Source organism: Bos mutus, chromosome 16 (genome assembly GCF_027580195.1).
Source record: "Bos mutus isolate GX-2022 chromosome 16, NWIPB_WYAK_1.1, whole genome shotgun sequence".
In the NCBI taxonomy this organism is placed as follows: domain Eukaryota; kingdom Metazoa; phylum Chordata; class Mammalia; order Artiodactyla; family Bovidae; genus Bos; species Bos mutus.
This window is the reverse complement of record NC_091632.1, coordinates 51,004,827-51,024,556: the sequence shown is the minus strand read 5'-3', so window position 1 is coordinate 51,024,556 and position 19,730 is coordinate 51,004,827. Positions and strand designations below refer to the sequence as shown.

The 19,730-nt window shown below is 39.4% G+C and overlaps 1 protein-coding gene across 1 annotated transcript in view; it reads right to left on the bottom strand.

Moving 5' to 3' along the window:
* WDR64 (WD repeat domain 64) overlaps positions 1–19,730 on the bottom strand; it is a 120,109-nt gene that overhangs the window by 73,125 nt on the left and 27,254 nt on the right. Inside the window, exons 7-10 of the mRNA XM_070384485.1 lie at positions 18,682–18,896; positions 14,708–14,842; positions 4,442–4,521; positions 2,732–2,871 (exon numbers count right to left, since the gene is read on the bottom strand). Coding sequence (XP_070240586.1) covers positions 2,732–2,871; positions 4,442–4,521; positions 14,708–14,842; positions 18,682–18,896 — 570 coding nt within the window. The remainder of the gene's footprint in view (positions 1–2,731; positions 2,872–4,441; positions 4,522–14,707; positions 14,843–18,681; positions 18,897–19,730) is intronic.

Sequence of the window (19,730 nt, the reverse complement as noted above, 5' to 3'; positions counted from 1 at the left end):
TTTTAAGAGCATTTTTTTCAATTTTTGGTTTCAGTATTAGATAATGAATGTTCATTAAACCAACTTTGGTAATAATAATTTCATGCTGAATGTAAGTCAGATCATTATGCTTAATGATACATTAATGTTAATCTCATACAGTGTTATATATCAATTATATCTCAATAAAACTTAGGGAAAATAAATTACTGAATAAAAGCTTTATTTTTAGAAACTGAATTTCTCACTCTCTATCCCTTACCTTTCCTTTTTATTTTCCTTTTTATTCCTTTTCTTTTTTCTTTTTTAAACCTATATAAGCAATAGCACCATAAACATCCTTTTACATTGGTCTCCGGGCACTTTTCTGATTATTTTATTAGAATAAATGCCCCCCAAATTTTTGCCACCTTTACCCCCGGTAGCACTATGTAAACATGCCTGTATTCTTTCCCTTCTCCTTCCTTCATCCTATTTTCCTACTGATTTGTTAAAGTTTTTTTTATTTGTATAAGAATATTATTCCAGTTTATGTCATTTATATTACACGCTCCCCCCTCTATTATCTGTCTTAACCTTTTCTATGCAGATAAGAAGGTTGTCTGGGGTCAGGATAGACACAAGATTGGCTACATTTATTTAATGCAAGTATACAGATGTCATTTTTCTTTACATGTGCAAAATTGGGATAATTACAGGATTGTTACCAGCATCAAATAAGTTGTGATGTAAAATAATGAGGATAGTGCCTGACTCTTGGTAAGCATTTGATAAATGACAGCCTTTATAATAATTACAGTTTGAATATTCATGTAGTCACTTTTTTTTTCTTTAGTTGTAGACGTTACACATAGGAATTACCTGATGGCTATATGAATATTCACCTGTGTTTTCTTCCGGAAAATTTTACAACTACTATGGTTTTATGTTTTACATTTAAAATATTTAATCCATATGGAATGTATTTCATTGGTAATTATGAAGTAATGATTTGATTACTTATTTTTCCCTAATATGGTTAATCAGTTTTCCCAGCATTTATGAACAAACCATCTTTTGCTCATAAACTTAAAATGCTACTTCTATCATATATGAAATTCCCATTCACACTTATGTGTGAATCTTCTTTTGTTTCATAGATGTGTCTATTGCTGCATTGACTGCTGTTCTGTTTTATTTATTGAGGCTTTATTAAATGTTTTAATATCTGATAGGGAAAGTGTTATCTTGTAATCTTATTTTCTAAAGTTTCTAGGATATTTTTGTATGTCAACACTTTTATAGTAACTTTAGATTTGGCAAACTGAGGTCTAAATAATCCTTTCCTGTCTGTGCTAAGTCGCTTCAGTCATGTCCGACTGTGACTCTATGGCCTGCAGCCCACCAGGCTCTTCTATCCATCGGATTCTCCAGGAAAGAATACTGGAGTGGGTTGCCATGCCCTCCTCTAGGGGATCTTCCTGACCCAGGGATTGAATACATGTCTCTTATATCTCCTGCACTGGCAGGTGTGTTCTTTACCACTAGAACCACCTGGGAAGCTCCTAAATAATCCTAAATAGCATTAAATATACATAGCTTTATTTGATGCAGAATATATTTTACAGTACTATACTCTCATTTAGGAAAGTCCCTACATTCATGTTCTTAAATAAATGTACCTCAGAACTTCATAGTTATCTTAACATTAATAGTGAATATTGTTTGTTAAGATTATTTCTAGGCATTTCATACAATTTTGCTCTTGTGAATGCTATCCATTTGACCATTTTTTCCTAACTGGTTTCTATTCTTACACAGAAATTTATTTTTATAAATTGCAATCATGAATATAACTACCCACTTTACTGAATTTACCTGTTCTAAAACTTTAAGCTGGTTTTCTTGAGTTTTTCCAGCAATCACATTATTTGCAAATATGCAGTCACCTCATTTCTAATAGTCATGTCATTTTTTCTTTTTTATTACTTTGTTTAGAACATTTAAAACACTGTGTAGTGATAGCAACAACAACAGAAATACTTTTTTCTTTCTTTGCTTTTTTAAAAATTGAAGTATGGTTGATTTGCAATGTTATGTTAGTTCCTGGTGTAGAGAAAAGTGATTCAGTTATACAAATATATATACTGATTTTCATCTTCTTTTCCATTATGGTTTATCACAGGATATTGATATAGTTCCCTGTGCTGTACAGTGGTGGTGGTCTAGGCACTCAGTCGTGTCCGACTCTTGCGACCCCATGGACTGCAGCCCGCCAGGCTCCTCTGTCCAGGGATTCTCCAGGCAAGGATGCTGGAGAGGGTTGCCATTTCCTTCTCTGTGCTACACAGTAGGACCTTTATTTTGTTTATCTAATAGTTGTTTATCTAATCCAAAACTCCTAATTTATCTGTCTCCCACCCACTTGCCCCTTTGGTAACCATAAGTTTGTTTTCTGTGTCTAGAAATCCTTATTTTTCCTGTCTTTAATGATCACAGAAGGGCCATATTATGTTTTACTATTGAGAATAATGGCTCTCTTCCCAGTGTTATATTCCTTTTACTCTTGCCTTTAAACATATGTTCTTTCTTATGTTGATATCAATAGAAACAAAGAACAGGGACTTCTTATTTTCTTATCCATATTAACAATATTTTTCTCTTTGACTATCAGCTATTTCAGTGAAAAACTGTATGCATCCTATATTTTCCAATAGTTGACTTTAAGGGAAAAAATTGTTCTGTTTCATTTTTGTTGTTTTCTTTTGGTTACCTTTGCAGAAGAAAGGCTGATAACATGTTGCTCTTTCTCATTTGTCACGATCTCGGTGATACTGAACATGTGCCCCACAAGTTTCCCCACTGGCTTGGTGCTGATGTTGGGGTGCCACAACCGGAGCACTTTATCATCTCCTGAAAGAAGGACATGTGAAGATTGTTTATGTTCTCAGGGATGCAGATGGTCACAGTTTAAAGAGTCTTTCTCAACTTTAATCATATCCTAATAGCTCAGCTGGTAAAGAATCCTCATGCAATCAGGAGACCCCAGTTTGATTCCTGGGTCAGGAAGATCTGATGGAGATGGGATAGGCTACCCACTCTAGTATTCTTGGGTTTCCCTTGTGGCTCAGCTGGTAAAGAATCCGTCTGCAATGCGGGAGACCTGGGTTCCATCTCTGGGTGGGGAAGATCCCTTGGAGAAGGGAAAAGCTACCCACTCCAGTATTCTGGCCTGGAGAATTCCATGGACTGTATAGCCTATGGGGTCACAAAGAGCTGGACACGACTGAGTGACTCTCACTATCTTTCTTCTAATATCAAATCACAGTCTGTTTCTTCCAGGATGCTATGATTGACTTGCTTTGGATCTGCTTCTTCTTGTCAAGGCTGTTTTGTAACCACTGTATTTACATATATAAATTTGAATTCTCATAAATATTCTATGAGTTCTTTTCTTGATTTAATATGTCCCTACTCATTTATGCATTAATGTATTGTGCGTGCATGCTCAGTCGCTCAGTTGTGTCTGACTGTTTGCAACCCCGTGGACTGTAGCCTGCCTGGCTCCTCTGTTCATGGAATTTCCCAGGCAATAATACTGGTGTGGGTTGTCATTTCCTACTCCAGGAGATCTTCCCAGCCCAGGTATCAAACCTGTGTCTCTTGAGTCTTCTGCATTGGCAGGTGGATTCTTTACCACTGCACCACTTGGGAAGCCTGAGATTGAAACTTAGAGGAGTTGAATAACCTATCCAAGGCTTGCTAGTGAAAAAACTAGTATTTGTTCCTAGACAGTCTGACTCCAAAGCCCAGGCTGAAAGCCATCACAGGCTTCATATCCCAGCTTGACAGATAAAGAGTCAGGCCAGCAGGATAGCTCAGTCGTCCCATCTTTCTCCTCAAGTTTCTTGTATTTGTCATCTTTCCTGTTACTCTCAGCAGATAATCTGAGCCCTTAAATGTTGGTAGTTTTAAGCACTCTATCGTTAGTCCACTTCTCTGTTAATGCTAAACCATTGGCTTTTGATCTTTTTGTCAAGGACTCCTTTGAGGATTTGATAAAATTTTGGACTGTCTCTCCGGAAAAATATGCACGTGGACACAGTTATTCAGCCTAAGGGGCTATAGGACTCCCTTAAAGTCCACACATGGGCCCCAGGCTAGGAATTCATGCTCTCACACAATGAAACATTCTAGAGAGATTAAAGGTAAACTGTAAAACAAACAAATTTGTAGTAAATGTAGGAGAATTTGTTTCACACAGTCTCAGGCTAGGGAGGGCCTTTCTAAGTGTGCCACCACACCAAAAAGACGCAAAGAAAAAGAATGACAGATTTGACTTTATACAAACTTAAAAATTCTCTAAAAGGTCTTATTAGCAGTAAAATGCAATAGCTGTGTGAAAACTCTGTAACTGTGCTAATTAAGGAGAGCACCATTTGCAAAGTAGAAAATCCCTGTGTAACGTGGACTGTCCTCTTACCTCCAGTGACAATCACGTTTGCTTTTATACAGTAACAGAAAGTGTTTGCTCCTCTTGGCATGGAAAACTCTCTGACAGGCCTGCAAAACACAAGCTAAATGTAAAACTTGTTTATTTTTCTTTCTAAAGTTAATTCCAACTTATAAATAATGTTCAAGAAGTTCATCTCTAAGTCATTGTGAATCTATTTACCCACAGGAAAAAAAAATGTAAGTAATGATTAAATTCTCACTGACCCACAGAATCTATTTATTCTATGATATGATATTAATACAGCATTTGCATTGTTTCTGTTTAAAAAGAAATCCATTCCTCTGCCCTGGAGCTGAGGTTGTGCTGGTGTTAAGAATGGACAGATATATCACCTCTAAAGCCAGTAAATACATTGTTCAGCTCAATGAGTCTTTTTCGTAGAACAAAATGGCAGGAATGTGTTTGGACATTTCTCCCTCTCTCATTACCCACATCCAACATTCTGTCAAGTCTTGTTGATTTTACCTCCTAAATAGACAGGAAATTGACCACTTCTTCCCATTTCCATCATAATATCTTGCTTTGGGCTTCCCTTTGGTCCAGTGGTTAAGAATCCACCTTGCAAAGCAGGGGACATGAGTTCGACCTGTAGTCCAGGAAGATCCCACATACCATGAGGCTACAAAGCCCATGCACCACAACTTCTGGGCCCACAGATCCTAGAGCCTGTGCTCCCAGCAAGAGAAGCCACTGCAGTGAGAAGCCCACACACCACAACAGAGTAGCCTCTGCCTACTGCAACAAGAGAAAGTCCACATGCAGCCAAAAATGAATAAATACGTTAAAAATAAATAATATCCTGATTCAACTCTCCATCCCCTCTCACCAGAACTACTGCAATAAACTAATTTCTCAGCTTCCACTATTTTCTATTCCTCTTTCCCCAATCCCACTCCAAATCCCGTTAAGTTGCAGCCAAAGTGACCTTTCTAAAACATGAATTGGATCACATCACTTTTCTCCAGTGGATTCCTGATGCTCTCAGGAATACCAGGTTCCATCACTTGGCCCACATGGCTTAGGTGGCGCTGGGTGGTCCCTGTCATCTTTCACCTTCTTCCTCGCTTTGATCCAGCCTTGTAATCTCTTCAGCCTCCTTTCTGGCCTCACTGAACTCTCTTCCTCCTCAAGAGCTTCTGCACAGGCCAAAGATGTTTCTCCCCTGGATTGTAGCCACACTAGCAACCACCCTCCTCCAGGTGTATGTGCTATGCTTAGTTGGTCAGTCATGTCTGACTCTTTGCAAACCCATGGACTCCTTTGCAAACTCACCAAGCTCCTGTGTCCATGGGAATTCTTCTGGCAAGAATACTGGAGTGGGTTGCCATGCCCTCCTCCAGGGATTTTCCCAACCCAGAAATCGAACCCAGGTCTCCCTCATTACAGACAGATGCAGGTGTCTGCTTGAATATTAATTTCTCTGAAAGGCCTTTCCTAGACTCCACCCTCCTGCCCCCACCAACTACATTAAGCCTTTTGTGTTATTTTCTAGTCTGGTACCATGTTATTTTCCCTTAGGCATAAAGCACCTGACCTTAGTCTACTCTTGTCTTGTATGTTTCCTTTCCTTTTCTTTGTTCACAAATAAAATGGTAGTATATACTATTCTGTCCCTTGATTTTCCACTTAATAATAAATCTTGAAGATCTTTCCAAATATGTACATTAAAAAACTTTCTTATTCTTTTTAAAATTGTCATACAGTATTCCCTTGAATGACTAAATCCTTTAATCTGAGGAACATCAGACTGTCAGATTTTTTGTGATTACAAATAATATTGCAATGAGCAGTCTTGTAAAAGTGTCATTTTTCTATAAGTTCTTAGAAATGATACTGCAAGTCAAGGGATACTTGCATTTGTAATTTTAAAATATATTGCAGTTTCTTTTTAATTATTTTTGCCCACTGGACTACACTTCTTTAAACGGGGCTCTTTCCAAAAACTGGGCCTTATAAAGCATAATTTATTATATATAGCTGGTATTTGAGGGCTATCTTTGAGATAATGAACCTAAGGGACTATACCCAGAAGCACCTTGGATTGCAATTATCACCTTAAACTTCAGGTAAGAATAAATTTTCTTTGTAAGTGCCCAATTGTGGATTTGGGTTATAAAAGAAATAGATATGAATTAAACACAAGCTGTAGAGTTCTCAGAACACAATCACAGAGTCAATGAGAGAACATGGAAATGAAATCTGATGGTTGGACATCATGTCTACAGGAATTCTTGGAAGAGTACTGAGACAAGAGGCTAATTGGAGAGGAGAGCCTAGGGCAACAGAAATACAGAAGACAAGCGATTCAACAAGAATTTATAAGGCGATATAGACAAATTTGTGATTGATTATTTGTGAAAGTTGAGGGGAAAAGGAATTATGTGGGGTTGCTAAATTTTTGCCCAGAATGATTTGATGGATCATGGTGCTGAAATAGGAGGGAAGGGGGCATGGCACAAACGTTTAAAAAATGATGTAGCCTGAAAACACGACATAGACTGATTAGAATTAAATAGATCCTCAGATGTTCAAGAATCTGGCTGCAATGCAGGAAACCTAGGTTTGATCCCTGAGTCAGGAATATCCCCTGGAGGAGGAAAAGCTACCCACTTCAATATTCTTGTCTGGAGAACCATCACAGCAACCATGTAGCTGGGCAGGCTACAGTCCCTGGGATCACAGAGTCGGACACAACTGAGCAACTAACACTTTTCAAGATGGCAAGCTAGTCAACTTCTGCTAGACCTTGAGCCTCAGTATATACTCATTGTACACCAGCAAGTTAAATGACACACTCACAGGCGCCATGATAGTTCCAAGTACTACCATCAAAGATCAAAAAGTGGGCAGAGGCCCAATTTTTGAAAATTTCTGCCCTGTCCCCAAAATAGTTGGAATAATCCTCTCACTCATTAGTCTATGAAATTATTAACCAAACCATATTTCAAAGCCTTTCTCTCTCCTTCTGAGATGGCCTACACTGTCTATGGAGTATGTTTCTCTCCAAATCTATTTCTTACCTATCACTTTGTCTCTCACTGAAATTTTTCTGTGATGAGACATCAAGAACCTGAGCTTCATTAAGTCCTGAAACCAGGTGTGTGATCTCAGCTAAAAGGTTCAAGTCCCAAACTGAGGTGCACAGTTTCAGCTGTCAAGTCACGAAAGGACAGTGGTAAGGGAAGAAAACACGAGAGTTAGCTCTCAGTCCTAAAGGGGCCAATAGGACACCATTAGCCAGGTGTACTGGGGAGGATGCTCTGCCAATGTCTGCTCATTTTTGACTGGTGGGTCAACCCTGTATGCTTATGCACATCCAGCAGCAGGTCCAAGACAGAACTATTAATCTCTGTAGTCTTTGACTCTGAGTTTTTGGTCCTACATTCTTAATCACTCCTGTTATATTTCTTTCTTTTGTTAACCCCAGAACACCTGTGTGACCACCAAGATGAACTTCTTATTTTACTCCCCTCTGACTGATCCTTACAAGTGTTGATACTTTATTCCCAGCTTGCAGCCAGAGCAACTCCCACTCATCATGGACACCACTGGGGATAACTTCTGTTCTATTCCCTTTCAGCAACTTTTCAGGTACTAACACCTGGTTGGAAAAATACCTCGGAAGGGATAGCATCTAAAATCATAAGGGCAATCCTTGACCAAATTATGGATGGATTTTGACTTGAATGGAATTTTGGATAGCATAGGAGTTAAAGACATCTCCTCAGGTTTGGGTCTGAAATGAATCAGACTGCATCAATCCCAACAAATTACCCCTCTGGGCCATATCCTCCAGGATTGGGAAAGATTCAGACAACAGAAATTAAAAAGAAAAATATTTATTAGGTACATAACCTACCATATGGGCTTCCCTGGTGGCTCAGTGGTAAAGAATCTGCCTACAATGCAGAAGACACAAGAGACACAAGTATGATCTCTGGATCAGGAAGATATCCTGGAGAAGAAAATGGCTACCCACTCCAGTATTCTTGCCTGGGAAATCCCATGGACAGAGGAGCCTGGCGGGCTACAGTCCATGGGGTCACAATAGTCAGACATGACTTAGTGACTAAACCACCAACAACAACAACCTACAATATAAGTTAGGAAGCCAAGAAAAGTGACACTCAATGGGTCCCTGAGTTATACTATATTGCAGTTAGGAGCCGCTTTTTCAGTAGGAGCTACTCCCTGACTGCTGGGAGGAGCGATTGCCCCAGGGGAAGCCAGGGTACTAACCTCAGAGGTCACCCTGCTGGCTGAAGCCTCTCCTCCAGCTAAGGCTATTACCCCAGGGGGAGTAGCTAGAGATGAAAAGAGGTGCCTCCCCTCATATTCAGGAACCTCTTCTTTGTACCCTGAGATACTCAAAGGGCCCATCCTTAGCCCAGCTTGCACTCACAGCGATTATAAGTTACCAACCAACTGCCCCTTCAGTTTTGCCTCTGAGAGAAGGCCCTGATAGAAATCAGGGAACAGAAAGAGGTCCATGTACCTTTCGCAATGTCTGATCTAAGTATGGCAGAGGACAAGTTGAGAAGTTTATCTGAGGATCCTGAGCTTTTACAAAGGGGTTTACCCAACTAGTGAGAACTTTTGATCTCACCTGAGGAGATTTACAGATCTTGCTATCCTGCTGTTGCACCCTCAAGGAAAAGCAGCGAACAATACTGGTGGCCAGAGCCCTTGCAGACCACCTGGCAGCCTGAGTCCAGTAGACCCATGCAGGGTCTACCACCAGGCAGGGAGTGACACTATCCCTGAGACAGACTCACAATGGATTACCAGGCAAATTCTATTGATAGAGATAGGACCATATGATTAACTGGTTAATAGAAGATATGAAGAAACTTGGGCTTCCCAGGTGGTGCTAGTGGTAAAGAACCCACCTGCCAATGCAAGAGACATGAGACATGGGTTTGATCCCTGCTTTAGGAAGATCCCCTGGAGGAGGGCATGGCAACCCACTCCAGTATTCTTGCCTGGAGAACCCCATGGACGGAGAAGCCTGGAGGGCCACAGTCCATTAGGTTGCAAAGAGTCGGACATCACGAAAGCAACTTAGAATGCGCACACGCGCACGTGCACACACACACACACACAAAACACACAAATAACCTTAGAGTAAAACCTGTTAATTATGAAAAAGTAAAAGAGGTCCAACAGGGGCAGGATGAACATCCTACAGTTTTCCAAGGGAGACTAGAAGAGGCTTAGGAAGTACAGAGATGTAGATCCCTTCTCCTCCAAAGGACAGACCCTTTTGGCTATGCATTTGATAGCCCGGTCTGCCCCAGATATCAGGTGCAAAATTCAGAAAGCTACTGCTGGTCCTCAAACTCCAATGAGTGATTTGCTCCAATTGGCTTATTCAGCTTTCAATAATGGGGATATTGCCAAAAAGGCTGAACGCACCCAAAGAAATATACTAAAGGTCCAAATGCTTGCAGTGACTTCGTCTGCTCAGAGACCACCAACTGGGAGGCTGACTTTGCTGAGCCAGCCTGTTCCTAGTGGACCACGGGGTCCATGGGTACCCATACAAGGCCAGTGTCCTCTGTGTGGACAAAGGGGGCATTGGAGGGAGGATGGCAATCAACATGCCTTTGCAAACAGCCAGAGCACTGGAAGAGGGAATGTCCCAGATGCCAGAGAGTGACCACTGAGGACCACTAATGGTTTCAGAATCAGAAGACCGACAGGGCTCAAGGCTGAAAGCTTCTCTGCCTAGAGATACTATCTACATAACTAACGTTGAGCCATGAGTGATCATTGATGTGGTGGGCCACTTGATAGAATTTCTTGTAAACACTGTTGCAACCTTCTCCATAATAACCCAAAGGGTTGGAAACCTTAGCAATCCTAAGGAATATGTAACGGAGTGTCAGGGCTTCCCTGGTGGCTCAGTGGTAAAAGAAGAATTCACCTACTAGTGCAGGGACTTGAGTTTGATCCCTGGCTCAGGAAGATCAGAAATGGCAACTCACTCCAGTGTTCTTGCCTGGGAAATTCCATGGACAGAGGAGCCTGACAGGCTATAGTCCATGGGCTTGCAAGAGTCAGACATGACTTAGCAACTAAACAACAACAGAGTGTCAGGGAGGAGACAAGGGTATGGTTTCCTGGAACCCCTTCTGTGAAACATCAATGGCCAATTGTTTTCACATTGCTTTCAGTTTGTGCCTGATTGTCCCATCCCTTTAACAGGGAGAGATTTACTAACTAAATTAGGGACCACTCTGTTTCTGGAGGAGCAAGGAAATCACCCTCATTGCCAAATGGTTCTAACAGAACGCGAAAAGGAACAGATTGAAGCTGATATGGAACCCTTAGTACACCCTGGAGTGTGGAGTATCGAGATTCCAGGCTTGACCAAAGATATCCAGCCAGTGGTTATTAAGTTAAGACCTAGGCAGGAATATCCCTGCAAAAAGCAATACCCCCTAAAATCAGAGACACAGAGAGGAATCTTTTCCCTTAGTAAAGGAATAACTTGGATGGATTGATGGTACTCGGTCAGTTACCATGTAATATGCCAATATTGAAAGTGAAAGTCGATTGGTCTTGTCCAACTCTTTGTGATCCCATGGACTGTAGCCCTCCAGGTTCCTCTGTCCACAGGGATTCTCGAGGCATGGATACTAGAGTGGATTGCCATGCCCTCCTCCAGAGGATCTTTCCAACCCAGGGATTGAACTCAGGTCTCCCGCATTGCAGGTGGATTCTTTACCAACTGAGCCACCAGGAACACATTTTCAAACCAACTAGGGAGTATCAATTTGTACAAGATCTAAGGACTGTTAATGAAGCAATGGAATCCATCTACTCTATTGTGTCTAATCCTTATACTATCATGACTCACATGCCCAAGTCCAGATGATACAAATATTTATTGGTAGTGGTAGACATTCACTGGATGGGTAGAGGTTTTTCCCACACAGAGAGAACAGGCCTCAGAGGTAACAAAACACTTGCTTAAGGAGATAATCCCTATTATCTATTGAGGATTACCTCAATCTATACAAAGTGATACCTCTAAATTTACCTCTAAAATGCCCCAGCAAGTAGCTAAAACCCTGGGGGAAAGTCCTCCCTTCATACAGCATAGAGACCCCAATCCTCAGGGCAAGTGGAAAAAATGAATGATACTTGGAAGTGAAGTATAGCCAAATTATGCTGAGAGACTCAGGAAAACTGAGTCCAGATATTACCAATTACTCTAATGAGAACAAGGGCAGCCCTCAAAGAAAAGCTAAGATGCAGTCCCTATGAATTAATGTATGGGAGACCCTTCTTAACAAGTGATTTTGTATTAGATGAAGAAACAGCTGTGCTTCTCTGGTGGCTCAAATGGTAAAGAATCTGCCTGCAATGCAGGAGACTCGGGTTCAATCCCTGGGTTGGGAAGATCCCCCCTGGAGAAGGGAATGGCAACCCACTCCAGTATTCTTGCCTGGAGAATTCCATGAACAGAAGAGCCTGGCTGGCTACAGTCCATGAGGTCCCAAAGAGTCAGACATGACTAAGCAACTAACACACAGAGAGATTACAAAGAAATTATGCTGTAAACTCAGACCAAGTACAACTTGTCCTGATAGATGGGAGACCCCCGTAATTTAATGATCACTCAAAAATGGATGGAGGAGCCTGGAAGGCTGCAGGCCATGGGGTCGCTAAGAGTCGGACACGACTGAGCGACTTCACTTTCACTTTTCACTTTCATGCATTGGAGAAGGAAATGGCAACCCCCTCCAGTGTTGTTGCCTGGAGAATCCCAGGGACGAGAGAGCCTGGTGGGCTGCTGTCTATGGGGTCGCACAGAGTTCAGTCACACGACTGAAGTGACTTAGCAGCAGCAAAAAGCTATCAGATCATGGAATGAAGCAGGCCTGCTTAACTATAAAGTATGAGATATGCCCTGAGTCATTAAGTGAAAGAAAAAAATGTTACCACCTTTCAGCTGATTTGAATAAGCACTATGACAGTCCTAGTTTGACCTCATACGGTCAGACACTCTCCTGCCCAATAGGAATGAGGAGCTAGTGATGCAAGCCTGGCATCTACTTGAAGAATGAGGAAGAAGGCAGTCTTTTCCCCCTCCCTCACTTTCCTTTGATTATAAAAATGTAGTGCACTTAATCCTCAGGGCAGAATCCCGCCAGCCTGTTTGCATTTCTCACAAATGTCCTATGTTAGTGAATCTACTTCTTGCCTATCACTTTGCCTCTCACTCAATTCCTTCTGTACTTAGGCACAAAGAACCTGAGCCACAGTAAGTCCTGACACCAGGTGAGTGATTCTAATTAAAAAATCGTTGAGTTCAGGTCCCAGTCTGGCTTTAGCCTGAGTTTGAGTCCCACCACGTGGGCTCAAGTCCCATTCTGAGGTGCACCATTTCAGTGCTACCAAGAAAAGTTAAAATGCTATAAAAGGCATAGATTAAAAGGTGAGGGAAGTAAAATTTAGCTATGAACAATACATTTAAGGGGCTATGAGATATCTAGGTGGACATGGTGAGCAGGTATAAGTAAGTCTAATTTCAAGACAGCTTGGGTTTCATTAGTATACAGGTATTAATATATTGGGATAGAGGAAAATAGCCCAAGATTTTGCATAGAAAGTGACTATTAAGGTTGGTTAAGGACAAAACTCTGGAGAATGCCACCACAAAAATAGCAGATGCAAAAAGAGAAATCACAAGGGAAAAGAACAAACATAAGATTCTGGGAGAAAACTCTGGCTTCCCAGAAGCCAAGAGAATAGAGTTTTAGGGAGGGTGATCAGTAATACTGCCCAACTATCTTCCAAGGTGGCTGTGCTCCTTTTACATTCCCAGCAGCACTGGATGAGAGCTCCTGTCGTCCCACATTCTTGCCAGCGTTTGATGGCAATGTTTTGGATGTTGGGCACTAGAGGTGTGTAATGATATCTCATTGTGACTTTAGTTTGCATTTCTCTAGTGATGTAGGATGTGAAACATCTTTTCATGTACTTATTGCCATCTGTATACCTTCTTTGGTAATGTGTCTGCTCAGATCTTTTGCTTATTGTTCAATCAGATTGCTTTATTGTTGTATTATAAGAGTTCTTTGTATATTTTGGATAACTGTCCTTTATCACATATATGTTTTGCAAATATTTTCTCCTAATCTAGGGCCTGTCTTCTTGTTCTCTTGATGGTGTCTTTTTCAAAACAGAATTTTTAATTTGAATGAAGTCCAGTTTGCCAATGATTTCTTTCATGCAGTTGTATCTTAAATGTTATTGCCAAACCCAAAGTCATCTGGATTTTCTTCTAGGAGATTTATAGTTTTGCATTTTATCTTTGGGTATATGATCCATTTTGAGTTGTTTCTCTAAAACTTGTATAATGACTATGTCCAGATTGAGAGTTTTTATCAGGAATGGGTGTTGGATTTTGTCAGGTGCTTTTTATGCATCTATTGATATGATCATGTGATCACACTTTCTTCTTTAGCCGTCCCTAATCCCAGAAAGTTCTCTCGTGCCCACTTGGGATCCCTGCTTCCCCCTGCTCCCAGGCATCCACTAGTCTACTACTTTCTATTTCCACCAATTTGTCTTTTCTGGGCATTTCCTTTAAATGGAATTCTTCATGTGCACTTTTGTGTCTGGCTTCTGTCACCTACATAATGTTTTTGAGGGTTATACATGCTGTAGGATATATCTCTCTTTAAAAAATACAATGGCTGTTTTATAGTTACTATATATTAGTATAACCTTGCTATACATCAATATAACTATTAATAAATATCTAACTAGGGAGTAACTAAGATTATACACTATTCAAACTCACCTGTCTATAAGAGAGCCATTTTGTGTATTTATTAAACATGAAACACGATGATTGTGCTACAGATACTCATAGGTAATTGGCTAGTCAATTGACCTATAAGAATGATTTTTAAAGTATAAAGTTTTACCAACAGAATTATGTTTGGAAAAAATAGCTATATCAACATTGATTTATTTTAATAGAATATAGCAATAAACAACAAATGAGCAGAATTGCTTCAAAGAAAAGAGAAATCATGTTCATATTTGTGTAACTTCAACTGCCTTCTGGAAAATCTAATTAATCTTGTTGAACAAATGGAATATTTAACATCTGATTCTTCTAAGAAACAATTTAAAAGCTCCAAGGCTGCCGTGAGTTTAAGGAAAACACCTGAAAGTCACAAAATGTTTATATATATAAACAATTGTACTTACAAATTATCCTCAATTCTTTTCAAGGATTCCAAAACTAATGAATGAACGTTGTCTAAGGAGCAGGATCCAAAGCAATGTAAGGCTGAAATATATCTAATTTTCATAACCCAGTCATTATGTAGCTTCCTTTTAACACTGGGAATTACAAGAAAAAAGGGGATTATGTTAGACTCACAGACACATCATGTTGAATTTCTATTTGGTATTTCACTTTTACTTTAACCAAATTGCAACTCTGAGCTATAGTAAAGCCTCCATGTATTAACCCCACTCCAGTACTCTTGCCTGGAAAATCCCATGGACGGAGGAGCTTGGTGGGCTGCAGTCCATGGGGTCGCTGAGGGTTGGACACGACTGAGCGACTTCACTTTCACTTTTCACTTTCATCTACTGGAGAAGGAAATGGCAACCCACTCCAGTGTTCTTGCCTGGAGAATACCAGGGACGGGGGAGCCTGGTGGGCTGCCCTCTATGGGGTCTCACAGAGTCCGACACGACTGAAGCGACTTAGCAGCAGCAGTAGCATGCATTGTGCAACTTTCAACTGTTTACGTTTTCACCATCTCGCATATTTTAAAATAAAAAATAAAAGTTTGTCATCGGATTTTGAGCTATAGATTCAGAATTAAATTTTAATCTAGATGAATTTCAGTCCAATATTGACCCTATCATCTTTTGTTGCTGTTGTTTAATCGCTAAGTCACGTCCAACTCATTTGCCAACCCGTGGACTATGACCTCCCAAGCTCCTCTATCCCTGGAATTTCCCAGGCAAAAATACTAGAGTGGGTAGCCGTTTCCTTCTCCATAGGATCTTCCCAAACCAGGGATCAAACCTGAGTTCCCTGCATTGGCAGGTAGATTCTTTACCACTGAGCCACCAGGGAAGCCACTGTCATCATTACCCTTTCGAAAAAATTCTGTTTTATAACATTTTTTATCTTATATGAGTCTGTTTCATAATATTTTAAATCTTATACGAGTCAATTCATTTTCATATTTCCCATGAGTACATTCAAAACTGAAGAACAAGGAGGTTTGCAATCCCAGATCACTGGTGAAGCTGAGGCTAGGGCAACTGCCATATGTGTGCCACGTCTGTGCTCAGTCGCTTCAGTTGCATCTGACTCTTTGCGACCCCGTGGACTGTAGCCCACCAGACTCCTCTGTCCACGGGATTTCCCAGGCAAGAGTACTGAAGTGGGTTGCCATGCTCCCAAAAATAAAACCCGTATCTCCTGCACCTCCTGCATTGCAGGTGGCTCCTTTACCTCCTGAGCCACCAGGGAAGCCAGTGTATTTGTTTCCTCAGTCAAAAACACTGGTTGAGCTTTATGGCCTCAATCCTAGGTACTGAGGACATAAAGATGATTAATGTAAAATCCTTATCATCAAGTATCTTAGATTGTAGTTGAGAAATAAACATGTTTATAACTCAAGGCAGGAAAGTTTGACAATATTGGATGAAACAGAGTGAAGAGGGGATTTCTTTTTTCCATGTCACATTGTGTTAAATTTTGAACTCTGGATACTGGCTACTTTTTTAAATTTCTACAATGTTTTTGCCTCAACACTCAACCTAAGTATATATATATGTGTATGTGTGTGTGTCTGCTTAGTCGCTTAGTCATGTCCAACTCTTTGCAACCCCATGGACTGTAGTCCACCAGGCTCCTCTGTCCATGGGGATTCTCTAGGCGAGAATACTGGGGTGGGTTGCCGTGCCCTCCTCCAGGGGATCTTCCCAACCCAGGGATCAAACCCAGGTCTTGTGCATTGCAGGCAGATTTTTTACCATCTGAGCCACCATATATACTTCAGTCTCAAATAATTTAAGTCATGCCCAAGAGTCTCAATGGTAAAGAACCCATCTGCCGATGCAGGAGACTTGGTTTCGATCCCTGGGTAAGGAAGACCCTCTGAAAAATGAAATGGCGACCCACTCCAATATCCTTGCCTGGGAAATCCCATGGACAGGGGAGCCTGGTGAGCTACAGTCCACAGTCGCAAAGAATCAAACACTGCTCAGTGACTAAACAGCAGCAACAGCAGACACATATCTCAGTAAAGAGAAGATTCACGTCTCGGCATCTAAGAGGCTATCATAACAGGAATAAAGTGCTTGATAATGGATAGAACAGCCTATCACATTTTGGGAAAGGCTCCCATTAGAGGCTAGTACTTTGGTGGAACTATGTCATACTGTTCATATATGAAAGATGGAAAATGGAGCCAGACAAGTATTATGTCATTCTTAGGGTTTCAGCAATGGACTAGTCTTAATTCTGTTGTAGCGATAGCTGTAAATGAGCTTTTAATTACATATTCTAACTCTGGTATAAAACATTTGCTATATTAATAACAAAATATAATCCTGTATTTTTAAGTTTTTTTTCTTACTGTGAAAGAAAAATTTTGTTTGTACAAAATTTAGAAAGTAGAAAAACATAAAGAAGAAAATAAAAGTCACTTCTCTTAGGTTCCAAAGACAATCATTGTTAATGTTTGGGTATATTTTCATTCAGCATTTTTCTTTCTACATAGAAGTACACAGACACACACGGACATATATACATATGGACATCTATGCGTTTTTAAAATTAAACTAGATTCAAATGTACATAGAAAAACAAAAGTATTTTTACTTCATATTATATTATGAACATTTTCCATATTATTAAATATTTTTCAAAACATAATTTAATGGGGATGCATGGCATCCTCTAATATGGTTATACTGTGATTTATTGCATGCCTTTGCTGCCTTAAATATTTTTTAGGACTCTGATAAAAATGTATTTTACATATAAATGTGTTACACATGCATAGACACTTTTAAAATATGTAAATATACTTATAGAATTTATATAATATTATACATTTATATAATGCATGAATTATTTATTTAAATGGTTCCTTATTTAAATTAATCATTCCCCTATTGTTGGACACTGGATGTTTCATTATTAGAAATAATGCTGTGATAATCATGCTTAAATTTTTAAACACATGGGGATCACAAGCCTCAATGCATAAATGTTTTTTAAGATCTTTGATGCATCTGCACAAACTGCTTTCCAGAAAGGGATTCAATTCATTTTTTCACCACAAGCAGTAATCGAGAATGCCTGTCTCACAGCATCGTACCCATTTTTAATCTTTTCTAATTTTGTAAGTGAGAAGTTGTATATGACTTTAAGTTGCACTTCGATTAATAAAAAGGTTGTGTTTAGTCAAAAGTCTGTTTTTCTGCTAATAAAATTAATATATACCTTACTCTAAAAACTTCAAAAACACTAGAGTTATAAACAAGACAATAGAAATCACCCATAATCTCATCAGTTGGAGATATCTGTTGTTAGCATTTTTGCCTGATGATCAGTTTGAAACGTTCATTGACTATTTCTACTGTGTGGGTATGTTTGTAAATTATCTGTTCATCATCTTTGCCAATTTTTATCTTGAGAAATTATTATTTTTAATTGAATTCTAATACCTATTAAAGATTAGTAACCCACTGTCTGTTATATTTTTATATTTATCCCAGTTTGCTATTTATTTTCAAGATATTATCTTCTGATTTTGTGTATAGTCAAATCTATCAAACTTTTTATCTGAGTCCTGTATCCATTGTTTTTATGTTTAGAATCTTCTTGCAGATTTAAATACTAGGAAACAGTCATATGTACCTTTTCCTTTTTTATGATTTAATTTTTCATTGAACTCTTTAATTCATTCAAGTATCTATAGATTTTAACTGTCAATAGCATTTGAAATAGGGATTTCAGTTGCTGATTTTCCTGTCTTCCCTGTTATAATGGGAAGTCCCTTGAGGTGAAAAAAACAAAAAAGAAATTCTTTTTCAGCTTTGTATTTAAAATATCTACCATGGGGTCTGGCATATTATTTTCATTATATAAATACTTGAACAATGTCTATATTAAAACTATTGGAATATCCATATCATATCCTTACCTTTTGAAGTTCTTTGAGTCTAAGACCTGATTCTGTAATCTTTTTTTGGATTTTGCCTGCTTTAATCCAAAGTCTTCACTATTTACTGTGAATTTGCTCACAAAACCACCATCGTCCCCCAAGAGGATATCATCTCGGCAGAGCTGGTCAGGCAGAGACACTACACACACGCAGAGGAGGCAATGATCCATAGGTTTTATGACAAAATAGTTTTCCTAGAAATAGAAGAACACTTTAAATGTTATTGTGTTGCTCTAAGTATCTACATATTAAATTTAAATATTGCTCTTATTCTTTATAAGATTTACTTTTCTGATGTTTTTCATTTTAGATACTCCCACTGTTAAAGGAACTTGAAAAAAACAAAGTTAACTAAGTAGAAGTTAATGAACACTTGCTGTGAGCCCAACACTGTGCTTTTGGGTGTTTTGTTGGAGAAAAGTGTGAGGTATCTATCTTTGGCCCAATAAATAATGAGATTTTCTGATATATTACTATGAATATTCCTTTCTTGAATTTGTAAGGCAATATTAACAGGAAGCAAAAAAAAAAAGTTCAGGTGTTAAAAGACCATTGAAATAAAAATGAGTGGTAATGGGAAAATCTAATATCAAAGTCCCAATTACTTTACAAGGAGAAAAATATCCTAACATCTACAGTATCCAGAAATATTCAGCAAGCATCTATCGAGCTGGCTCTGTATTATCAAACTGGGTTCACTAAGCTATATAGCCATTGCTTTCCTGGAACTTAGTTTCTACCTAAGAGAGAAGAAAAAAGTATTTAAAAAATTTTAAATCTGTCTTGTTTCCTATAGAATGAATAAAACTTGAACATATTGACAGGTTCATTCAGTTATTCAACAAATATTTATTAAGCACCTACAATATGGCAAGAACCATTCTAGGCACTGGCTGTTCAGATCAGATCAGATCAGATCAGTCGCTCAGTCGTGTCCGACTCTTTGCGACCCCATGAATCGCAGCACGCCAAGCCTCCTTGTCCATCACCAACTCCCGGAGTTCACTCAGACTCACGTCCATCGAGTC